Raw genomic sequence first — 12,457 nt, forward strand, 5'->3', positions numbered from 1 at the left:
CAATGCTCAAATTATTGTATTTTATTAAAATAAGCACTGTTCTATATCAGAATAAATGTACTATTTTGTCATGGTTTGTGTCTGAAATGTCCCTTGAAAGTTTTTATGTTGGGTTTGGATGCCAACTAATGTGTTTTAAAGAACTTATTGGGATCTTAAGGGCTCTAACCTAATGAATGGATTATCCCTAGAGAGATGCATAACATGTTGGCATTATTGGGAGATGATAGAAGCTAAGAAGAGGAACCTAACTGGTGGTCACTGAGCTCATGTCATGAAAGAAATGCCTTGTCACCATTTCCTTCCTGTAAATCTACTTGGAGGCTGCCATGAGCCTAGAAGCTCTGCTCCATCACCTGTGCCTCTGCTTTGATTTTTCAGCCTTGCCTTGGGCCTATCACAATAAAGTCAGCCAATCATGGATTGAAACTATGAGCCAAAATAAAGATCTCTTACTTGTTACAGTAATGGAGAGGTGACTAGCATATATCTTTTTGCTCATACCTTTTCTACTTTAATAGCACAAATTTTACATTGAAACAAGCTGGAGGGAGAAGGAACCATAGAAGAAAGACATGATATTCCAAATAGCCTCTCAGTGGGACTTTTAATGGGGGGGGGGAATGAACCAAAAGAAATCACAGAAGTAGGGGCCCGGAGTTTGGCCTAGTGGTCAAAGTGCTTGCCTAGCATGCATGAAGACCTGGGTTCGATTCCTCGGCACCACATACATAGAAAAAAGCCAGAAGTGGTGCTGAGGCTCAAGTGGTAGAGCTCTAGCCTTGAGAAAGTCCAAGAACAGTGCTCAGACCCTGAGCTCAAGCCCAGGACTGGCAAAAAGAAAAGAAAAGAAATCACAGAAGTAGAGAGTTATATGGGATGAATATGATTGAATTTTTAAACAATAGGAAACCCAAAAAGAATTATTTTTTTGTAGGAGGGGGAGGAGAAAGGGATACTAAGGGGGGGGAGAGAGAGAGAGAGACAGAGACAGAGAGACAGATACAGAGACAGATACAGAGACAGAGACAGAGAGACAGAGACAGAGAGAGACAGAAAGAGAGACAGAGAGAGAGAACTTTGAGTCTCTGAAAGGTCAAATCACTTGTTCTGTTATAGAGCTAGGAAACACACACAAAAGCCTCAATCCCAGAAAGAGTATGAATTTTTAAAGTCTGTGATCTTTCTGCTTTCAAATCTTCTAAACAGCTTCTCTAATAATGAACAAAGTAGATACCAAGACCTCTGGGACTAAGAGTCAATATCTGATGCTTGCTTTAGTTCAGTGACTAGTGCTCTATGACTTAAACCACAACTCCAATTCCAAGGAAAAATACAAATTTTTTAAAAGTCCAAATGAGAGTAATATATAATACTGAAACATTTTACATTGCATTATTTGTTTACCTCCATAGTCCCATTGACAATTTGGTTCCCAATTAAAAAGTACTCTGGAGGAAATTCATGAGTCCTAAGGTAGAAGGCCATAACTGATGAAAAAATTCGAATCATTGTTTCATCACTAAAAGAATTAATAGTGCAAATATTGAAATGACGAATAAACCGGGGAGTGACTGGATTCCTGCCACCACCTGGAGGGCCCATGGCAGCAATTAGCTCTATATCAACAAGTGTGATTTTACTTGTATCCTTAAGATCATACCTGGAAAGCAATTTAAAGAAATATAAAATGAAATAGTCCCTAGAAATTCAATATGATGTTAGCTTCTATAAAAGGAATAACTTTAGATAATGCCTCTAGTAAAAGAAAATATTTTATTTAAAGAATTCTATTTTCCTTTCAGTGCCACAAACTTTATTTCCCATAATCTGTGTCTAGAATATCCCTTCCTTACCCTTTCCCTTTCTCTCCTAAGATTGTTCCTTCCAATTTGACTCAATTATTCCTTTTCTCCAACTAGACTCATAGAAGGATACATCTACAACCTACTTATAGTTGGTTATTGGTTGACTGACTCTACATCCCAGTTTACCTAGGATAAGTCTGATTTGTTCTTGTTGTCCTGGAGTAATTATCAGTAACTTTCCCATTTTATTTGCAGAACTGTCTTACTCTGAACAATCAATAACCTAGTAACACTAAAGAAAAATCATTTTTTCCTTTTTTTTCTCATTTGAAATCTTATACATAACCTTATACATAAAGGATATCTAAACCATATATATATATATATATATACTGTTATATAGAAAGGAGTCTATTATGGAAAGTATTCACAATACACAAGTTCAAGCCAACACTGGCAGCATAATGAGATTCCTCTTTGAAAAGAAAAACTCTTGGGCTGGTGGTATGGCTAGGTAGTAGAGTACCTGTCTCTTATCCAAGAGGACCTTGCTTCAATCCCTAGTACTACTGCAAAAAAATAGAAAATTCTCCCAAAACTTCCTATATAATAAAGACTAATCAATCATTATATTCTCTAAATAATTTGACATTTTTATTTTATTTTGTTGTTTATCCTAGGCCTTGAACCCTGGAACTGGGTTCCCTAAGCTCCTTTTGCACAAGGCTATTAATTGGAGATAAGGGTTGGCTTTGTATCATGATCCTCAGTGCTCAGTCTCCTGAGTAGCTAGGATTATAAGCTGAAAATTAGTATTTTTCTTTGCAAACTAAACACATATTGGGAGACAACTTTGGTACAGCTTATTAAGACTTTAAATATTTACCAATGTCCACAGTCAAAAAACTGACGTAATAATTCAATAGGAGGTTGTGCTCCATATTTCTCCAATGCAGGCATACTCATATCATCTATAAAAATTACACATTTCTTCCCCATAGGTGGTCCAAAAACTCCTTTGCGCCTTTTATCCAATCTAGCCATAATAATGTTCTAAAATGTTAGAAAAAATGTTACATTTACCTATGATAGTATTACAAAGTTATCATTATGATGATTGCTTATGTTAAATCAGTATCAAGGGCTGGGGCATGGAGCATAGTGGTAGAGCACTTGTCTAGTATGCACAAGGTCCTGGGCTTGATCCCCAGTAGAGCAATAATTAGTTAGGGGAATGGATAGACACAATTGCTAAATGCTAAATTATTGAATAATTCTAATTGCTAAATGCGCAATTAGAAAAGGTTTCATGAAATAGTTTCATCTTATTATATCTAGAGGCAAATATTGGGATGCATGGTTTCTGTTATACAATAAGTCATGGTGTTAAAGATCCAATAAGCAGAAAATAAAAGTGAAAATTCTGTCTTTCCCAACCACTACAGCTATAGAGAGTATATTTTTCTTCTCCAGTTAATTGTTGCTTCTTGTCAGGTCAACAAAAGTGACAAAACTTAACAAGCTATTATTAAGAAAATATCCCTGTTGAATTTATAAGGAGTTTTACATATTTCTCATTTGATATATAATCTTAAATTTTTATCAAATACAGCAAATAATAATTACAGACCTGTATCTGCATTAAAACTAACCTGAACCTGATTGGCACTGGTCCGTGCAGAGAAATTAACATAAAAGGGAAAATACTGATCCTTCACCAAGTGATTCATTAGCTTATCCTTCACATACACTGATTTTCCTGTGCCAGTTGGACCCACAAAAAGCAATGGCCTTTAAAAACATAATGAATATGTCATTCAAAACAGAAGAAAGTCAGAATATGTTTTTGTTAAAGAAAGCAGAATTTAGTTAAAAATTTAATAAATCATTTTAACCTGCAAACATTACATTTTTACATATAACTGTTATTCCTTGAAAGCCTAGTCAAAGTAATGACATACATACATTTTGCCTGATAATGAAACATAATACATTATTATTTGAATAGATTAATATTGCTATATATAAAGTACTTATAAGACAAGTAGCATGCTTAGCTTTTCAAAAGAAGTCAGTTTGCCTCCTCAAAATACAGTGTATTTGTTTTTCTTTTACTTTTTTTTTAATAGAAGTGGAGGTAAGAATGTAGAATAGAAGCTGGGCACCAGTGGCTCACCCTTGTAATCCTAGCTAATCAGGAGGCTGAGATCTGAGGATTGCAGTTCAAAGCCAGCCCAGGCACAAAAGTCTGTGAGACTCTTATCTCCAATTAACCACCAGAAAACTAGAAGTGTGCTGTGACTCAAGTGGAAGAGCACTTGCCTTGAGCTGAAGAGCTGAGGGACAGTGCCCAGGCCCAGCGTTCAAGCCTCACGACCAAAAAAAAAAAAAAAAAGTAGGTAAAAAAACTTAGGTGAAAGCAGTAGATAGATTTAGGATGTTTCAATTAACTAAACAGTATAAAATTTATGTGAGAATGAAAGTGAATAATTATGTACAACTGTTAATAACAACTTAAAACCTATTCAATTAATAATTGGACATGTTTCTCCAAAAACAAACTCAAAAATTCCTCATTTAGTGGGGCTTCAGAGCTTCAAGTTTGATTTCTCATCCTTGAGTGAAATTTATTAGTGTTAAGGAGAAACAGGAAGATTTATGTTCACAAAACACTGAGGAATCCAAATTTGAGAAATACTGCATTAAAATTTAGTTTCATTTGGGATGGTAAGTTATCAACCTTCGATACATTAAGACAAGCACAAAGACTGGTACTATATTAAGTAGAAAGTAGGCTCATATCAAATTATGCTAATATAAAAATTTAATTATCATAATAGTATAAACAGTAAATTAAATTTCTTTAAGAACTAGAGTGATTTCTAGGAATTTACCTACATGTTCTGGGATAATATTTTATGAACACTATTCATTAAAGTAAGTTTAATAAATAAGTGATCTAAAAATAATTAATCTAAAGAAATCCTTAGAATTAAAAAAAAAATCCGTGAACTTGGATGACAAAAATACATCAATTATCATTAAATAGTATTAGTTACCAACACAAATCACAAATGTCACCTTAAACAGTACAACTGTTTTGTTCTAATACCTAAAATCACTATTGTCCAAATATGTTTTACTAAATGTAAACCAATATGTTATTTTGTTTTTTCCTACATATTTATACATATTCATTTAAAGTATTATTTTTAACACAAAAGAATTCCTGTAGTAGGAATTTACTATAGGAATTTAAGAAAACTGGTATTGATAGACCTGCATCAATGTCTAGGTTTATGATCACAATTTTTTAGTCTTTTTAATAATGTATTCTTCTCAATTCAATTTGAATTTTCTTATTCTGGAACTGTGCCTTGAACTCCGAACTTCACATTCTTCATTTGATGTTTTGCTCACAGTAGGCACTCTACCACACCTTTACTTCCTTCAGGTTTAATTTTTTGTTGTTGTTGCTGTTGCCAGTCCTGGATTTGAGCTCAGGGCCTGAGCACTGTCCTTGGACTTTCTTAAGGCTAGAGCTCTACCACTTGAGCCTCAGCACCACTTCCAGCTTTTTTTTTTCTATGTATGTGGTACCGAGGAATTGAACTCGGATCTTGGTGCATGCTAGGCAATCACTCTATCACTAGGCCAAACTCCCAGCCCCAGGTTTAATTTTTAATATTCATTTCAAGTTAGAGAATGCTAAGTGCACTGGGAGAATATTAATCATGATCAGTCAATATATTAAACCTTTAAGTCAAATACATAGCTTTTAACAGGAACATTGCATTATGATCTGCTCTTATACATAAGAGGAAATAAGAGACTGAGACAACAAAATATGAAGCCAAGGGCTTTGGGGTAGGTAGTAGGAAACCTGGATTCTAGTTTTCTATTAGTGGATGGGTGGCATAGCTTAATCTAAAGCTTAAAGCCCTGAGTTCAAACCCAAGTACTACCAAAAGAAAAAAAAAAACTTATCTGATTTGCTAAAAGCCATTAGTGATGTATCAATTCCACTACCTCAAACTGAATGCATTTTGGTACACTTAAAATTCATGCCTAGAGTGCCTTACTTTGCATAGGTAATACTCAGATCCATGAGAAATGTGTATCTAATTGTATCCATTGTAGGGATTATAACATCTCGAATCTTGACACGTTTATCTTCTAAATTAATACTTTTAATTAGCTCATTCCAATGGACCCAGCGACCTCGGTTTTTCAACTATAAGAGAGCATATTTTAAAATATTATGATTATACATGAGCTATATCAGAAGGGCTCTTTCAATACTCACTTGCTTTTAATAACTATTATGAAAATAGGTTTATAATGAATAGATTCATTTAAAAGAATGTAAGTTATTCTTTTAAGTCATAAAATACATTTAAAATAAACATCTATAAACCTACCATCCAATTTAAGACACATATTTTCTTTGACTTTCATTATTTAACAAAAAGCTGAAGAATGTAAAGATAGTCATAAATCCTACATATCTTTTATGTCTTAACATCTAATCTTCCCTAAAATGTCTTTAAGTTGGTTTTTTTAATATACTGAGTATGTATCTCAAAGCTGTTTTCATGTTTGTTTGTAAAGTTGCTAAATTTTGGATTCATGTTTTTATTTTTATTTATTTATTTATTCTTAGGTCTGAGACCAAGACTTGTATTTGATACCTGACTATCTTATCAGCTAGTACTCTTACCAATTAAAGCCACACCTCCAACACCACGTTTTTTTTCCTCTTGAAGTAAATGACAATAAGCTACCTTAATTTAAAATGCCATATGAGGGCCGGGAGTTTGGCCTAGTGGTTAAAGTGCTTGCCTAGCATGCATGAAGACCCGGGTTCGATTCCTCGGTACCACATATAGAAAAAAAGCCGGGAGTGGTGCTGAGGCTCAAGTGGTAGTGCTCTAGCCTTGAGAAAGTCCAAGGACAGTGCTCAGGCCCTGAGCTCAAGCCCAGGACTGGCAAAAAATAAAATAAAATGTCATATGAACTTTCTTTATTTGGTTCTCTAAAAATATTCTCTAATAATCTGATCTAGGCTAATATTTAGCCAGGATCTAGAAGCATAGCTATACTAATTGTATAGTATTGAAATTCTCTTTTCTTTTTGTCAGTTGTGGGGCTTGAACACTGTCCCTGAGCTCTTCAGCCCAAAGCTACTGCCCTACCCCTTGAGTCACAGTTCTATGTCCAGTTTTCTAGTGGTTAATTGGAGATAAGAGTCTCATGGTTTTTAGTGCCCAGGCTGGCTCTGAACTGCAATCCTCAGATCTCAGCCTCCTGTGTATCTAGGATTACAGGCATTAGCTACCATGCCTGGCTTGAAATTCTTTTGAACCACTTGCTTAATGAGCTGCTGACACATCCAACTATCTCCCACTCTCCATCATTCTCATTCATTTCTTTCTTCTCTACATTGTCCTTTCCTCTCCCTGGAAATCCTCAGGCCTTCTACTAACAAAAAAGAACTCACAAGTGGTAGAGCTCTGGTCTTTGGAAAGCCCAAGGGCAGTGCTCAGGCCCTGAGTTCAAGGCCCAGGACTGACAATAAATAAATAAATAAATAAATAAATAAATAATCATGCATTGCTAGGTCTCCTTACCTAAGGTCCTAGAAATAAACTTCAGAATATTTTGCTTTCTGGGGGGTGGGGAAGAGAGCTCACAGCACACAAAGCAAGAATCTAGGATTTCTCTTCCAGTGCTACTGCTGGCTCTTTTCCGAGTTGCTAACATGTAACATGTCCTTATGTTTTATGTTTGGATAGTGGTGATTTTGTAAATATTGATAAACATTTCTTTGTTTTTTTATTTTAGATTCTGTTAGTTATGCATACACATATTTTAGAGTGAAACATTTTTAAGATGTTACTCCTATGTTCCCCTTCCCTATGGCAACTTCCTGTATCTCATCAAACTGTATATTTAAGTATTTACCTTCAATTCACAGAGTATGTTTGTGTTACCACCTCTGATTATTCACTTTTTTTGCCTGTCTTAGGGCTTGAACTAAGGACCTGAGCACTGTCCTTGGGCTTTCTCAAGGCTAGAGCTCCACCACTTGAGCCACAACACCACTTACGACTTTTCCTATGTATGTGGTACCAAGGACTCAAACCCAGGTCTTCATGCATGCTAGGCAAGCACTCTACCACCCGGCCCCTGATTATTCACTTTTATAGGTTAGTTTATTGACGTCTCACTATGATTAATTAACTAAGGCTCATATACTCCCCTTTTTGGTCATATTGTTAAAATTCTGAATTCACATAAGCTTTTAGAAGGAGTCTTACATTATTAGTCAGAACAGAGTATGAGTTCTGGCTTTGCTGGGCAATCACTTTCTAAGTTTCTATAATGTATATAAAATCATCAGTAAGACTCTATTCAGATAGTATGGTTTGTAAAATACAATTTGTATGAAAAAATGAGTATTTAAATGCTTTCTATATTAAAGAAACATGTGACTTCATTGATAAAATAGAAAAATAAAGTTAAATATGCAACTATAAGGTATTATTTATGCTGTCCACAAATTATAAGAGGAGAACTACAGAGAAGAGATTATAAAGTTTATTCTCAGGAGTGAAAAAATTTTCTTGAGATGTGAATGGGTGCTTGGTGTACTGATCTAGGAGTCTGAATTTTACAGTTTATCATGACAAACATTAAATGTCATACCTCGTACATGTAGTCATAGACCAGGCCTTTTTCATCAAATGGGCATTCCCATTTACCCACAGTGTCTGGCAATGGGTTCTCTTCATTTTTCCCTGTTACCATTGTTCGGATGAAAGTGTCAAACAAAACACGACCGTCTGTATCACAACTTGCTCCAAGGGACCAAACCAAAGAGAATATAAAGCAAGCCTGTTGGTGAAAACAAAAAGTTAATTTATACTATTTTTAAATAGAACCAAGCACAGCTAAGTAAATTATCTATTAAAGTTTTGCCTGGCACCAGTGGCTCACTCCTATAATCCTAACTACTCAGGAGGCTGAGATCTGAGGATCGTGGTTCAAAGATACCCTGGGCACAAAAGTCCATGAGACTCTTACCTCTGATTAAACACTAGAAAACTAGAAGTAGTGCCTTGGCTCAAAGGGTAGGGTGAGAGAGCACAGCACCCAGGACCAGAGTTCAAGCCCTATTATTGACCAAAAAAAAAAAGTTTTAACTTCACATACCAAATAAACAGACTATGTCTCTTTACGTTATACCAAATGCTACACCCACTCCAGTGGAGTCTGTGCAGCATGGAGCAGAAAGAGCTTGAATGGCTGCCAGTCCTGAGGTTCGCACCAGCGGTGATCAGGCCTCCTGGAGGTCCCTGGCAGAGACCGGGACATATGTGTGGAATGCTCATAATGCTGGGTGCTGGGATTCTTTTATCACTCTTTTCATTTCTGATAGTTGATGGTATGGCAGTAATGTTCTGTGCCAGCTACTGGCCTAAACAATTGATTGAGCGACTAGATGTTCCAGGAACTAAAAGTGCATGCTCGGCTACTCTGGCGCAAGACACACCCACAGCAGCCTTAATGACCTCAATGCATACTATTAATAATAAGACAGAATTAGAAACTAAAACAGAAAATATGATCTTTGAATTAGTAATAAATGTTAGTTTGCCTGAATATGCCTTTAATGCGTTTGCATTACTTGTGTAAATGTTGCAAGTACATAATGAATCATATGGGAAAGGATTAGAAGGGCTAGAGCACTGTGGTGTGCTCTAACTGAACAGCAACAATGGACTCTTAGGTTTAAGGTTTTACAATTCCTGGCACAGGGTAATAATTACTGACTCAGAAACAGAATCATAGGAAGAACTAGAATGAAACAATGGTAAACAAAACTAATATTAATTAATGCCAAGGCGGATGACGCCTAACCATAATGTCTGACTTATTAACCATGGCTTCTTAGAATGAAGGGAGAAGTTTCTTTTCTACTCAGAAAAATGTACCCTGTAACCATTCTTAAACATGATTGTAATCTTTTGACCTTATGCCAACTGAAAGAAAATGCTCCTACTTTGACTGTATATAATCTCACATTCAACAAGTAAAGCTTCGCAGCAGACTTCAAACCTCCCTTGCATTTGTGTCTGTCTGTCATCGCCGAATCCATTCCTGACCTGTGAATTCAGACTTGGCCTCCCCGCACTCCCGCTGAGTCGGTCTGCGGCAACCAAATATATTCCCACTTATGAAAACAATTCCTATTCAAAAATACTGCACTATCTACAATCAAGTGTTCTTAAACAGGAATTCTGCTTAAATTATAGTGCATATGCATACATACACGCAGCTTTTTAAAAAAGAAGCGACAGACACTTGTAATCCCAGCTACTCAGAAATGCAGCAGCAGCAGGATTGCAAGTTTGAGGCCAGCCTAGAAACAAAGACTGTTCAAATCAAAATAAAAATCAAAGGGCTAGAATATAGATCATGTGGCAGAGCACTTGCCTAAAATGGACATGGCTCTGAGTTCAATCCCAGTACCCCCCAACACACACACACACACACACACACACACACACACACAACTAAGAGAACTCTCAAATAATTCCCAAAACATATTGTGAGTGAGAATACAAATTAGTGCAGATAGTTTGCTAACATTTATAAAAACTGTATACACAAGCCAGGCACCAGAGAGAAGCTCACGCCGATAATCCTAGCTACTCAGGAGGCTGTGATTCAAAGCCCGTGCATCCACACAGGAAAGTTGGTGAGACTCTCATTGCCAATTTAATCACCAGAAAGCAAGAAGTAGAATTGTACCTCAAGTGGTAGACAGCTAACTTTGAGAACCAAAGCACAAGAGACAGTGCCCAGGCCCTGTGCTCAAGGCCAAGAACTGGCACCAAAAAAGGAAGGAAGGGAGGGAGAGAGGAGGAGGAAGGGAGGGAGGATACACACTTGCATACACACACACACACACTATTTCTCTAGATGGCTACATAGGATTAGAGGACTGGTACAAATGAAAAGCCACTTGCTTTTTGAAATTTACACTCTCTATATAATTTACTAGTCAAAAAAAATCAATCAGGGACTGGGACTGTTGCCTAGTAGTAGAATGCCTGCCTAGCATGCATGAATCCTGGGTTCTATTCCTCAGTACCACATATACAGAAAAAGCCAGAAGTTTCTATGGCATAAGTAGTAGAGGGCTAGCCTTGAGAAAGCTCAAGTACAGTGTCCAAGCCCTGTGTTCAAGCCCCAGGATTGGCAAAAAAAAAAAAAATCAAAGGTTCATGCCTGCAATCCTAGCTACTCAAGAGGCTAAGATCTGAGAATAGTGGTTGAAAGTCAGTCTGAACCAGAAAGTCCATGAGACTCTTATCTCCAGTTAACCACCAGAAACCGGAAGTGCCACTGTGGCTCAAGGGGTAGGGTGGTATCATTGAGCTGAAAGCTCAGAAAAAACGTTCAGGCTCAGAGTGCAAGTCCCACGACCAACAAAAATAAATCAATCAAATACTGTATACTTTAGAAGAAAATTCTCAATCAGGTATCAAAACAGAAGTCTTTGTGGGCAATTCTAAACTTGAAAAAGTTGGAATTTGGTTTGATCAAATGAACAAAAAATGTTCTGGTTATATTTAGGGGGACTAATCCTCAGATAGTTTTATAAAAGGTAACAATGATAGGTATGGGACAGAGTTTGGAAGTGTGAGAGATAGTTCCAAACCTAAGGAGAAAGGTAATAAATAGAGTATATTTCGAACATGTCTACTCCATTTCTTCAAAAGTAGAGGTACATAAAGGTAAAAAGCAAGGCAGAATTGTAAAGGATATGGTTAGCAAGGATCCCTGGAATGTGACATGTTGAGGTAGAAGGCTTTCTGAAAAGATAAGATGAAGGGAAATTGATGAAAAGGAAGTGCTATTGTTACAGAGCAGAGAGAAAAGAAAAGAGAACCTCATGACATTAAGAATAAAGTGGTAAACAAATATGGTGGCTCATACCTATAAACCTAGCTACTCAAAGGGCAGAGATTGTGAGGATTGCAGTTTAAGGCCAGCCCAGTTCATGAGATCTCTAACTCAACCAACAGCTAGGCAAGGTGGTATGTGTACCTGACAGCCCAGTTACATGAGAAGCCTAATATAGGAGAATTGTGATCCAGGCTACCTTGGTATAAACATAGTACTCTGTCCCAAAAATAATTAAAGCAAAAAGGGATGGGATATGACTCAGGAAGCAGCATGTCTGCCAAGTACACTAAGTTCCAAACCACAGGGGAGAGAGGAGTGGGGAGTGGGGGGAGGGAGAGAGGGAGGAAGGGAGGGAGGGAGGGAGGGAGGGAGGAAGGAAGGAAGGAAGGAAGGAGTGGATGGACAGCAGTTCCTGGTCTTTCATACCTAGTTTGCTGCCTAAATGTTAACACAAAATTAATTCAGTCCAAATAGGTTTAATATGAATATTAATTGTGGGATATTAAATAATATCCAAATTGGATAATATCAAATTATATCATAAGCAATAGTGCAATGTGTTCATTCTACACATTTTGCTTTCCTTGAAGTGCTTTTTACTGTATCAGAATACCAGGCCAAGGCAACTTGAGTGTTTTCAGCTACCCCTTCAGTGATCACCAAAAAAAACT

The 12,457-nt window shown here is 36.8% G+C and overlaps 1 protein-coding gene across 2 annotated transcripts in view; it reads right to left on the minus strand.

Moving 5' to 3' along the window:
* Dnah12 (dynein axonemal heavy chain 12) overlaps positions 1-12,457 on the minus strand; it is a 160,908-nt gene that overhangs the window by 87,869 nt on the left and 60,582 nt on the right. For both annotated transcript variants that reach the window (XM_090322530.1, XM_090322537.1), the window contains exons 35-39: positions 8,517-8,705; positions 5,891-6,042; positions 3,461-3,599; positions 2,695-2,861; positions 1,408-1,663 (exon numbers count right to left, since the gene is read on the minus strand). In XM_090322530.1, coding sequence (XP_090178656.1) covers positions 1,408-1,663; positions 2,695-2,861; positions 3,461-3,599; positions 5,891-6,042; positions 8,517-8,705 — 903 coding nt within the window. The remainder of the gene's footprint in view (positions 1-1,407; positions 1,664-2,694; positions 2,862-3,460; positions 3,600-5,890; positions 6,043-8,516; positions 8,706-12,457) is intronic.

This window comes from Megascapheus bottae, chromosome 2, assembly GCF_031878675.1.
Source record: "Megascapheus bottae isolate mThoBot1 chromosome 2, mThoBot2.hap1, whole genome shotgun sequence".
Taxonomy (NCBI): domain Eukaryota; kingdom Metazoa; phylum Chordata; class Mammalia; order Rodentia; family Geomyidae; genus Megascapheus; species Megascapheus bottae.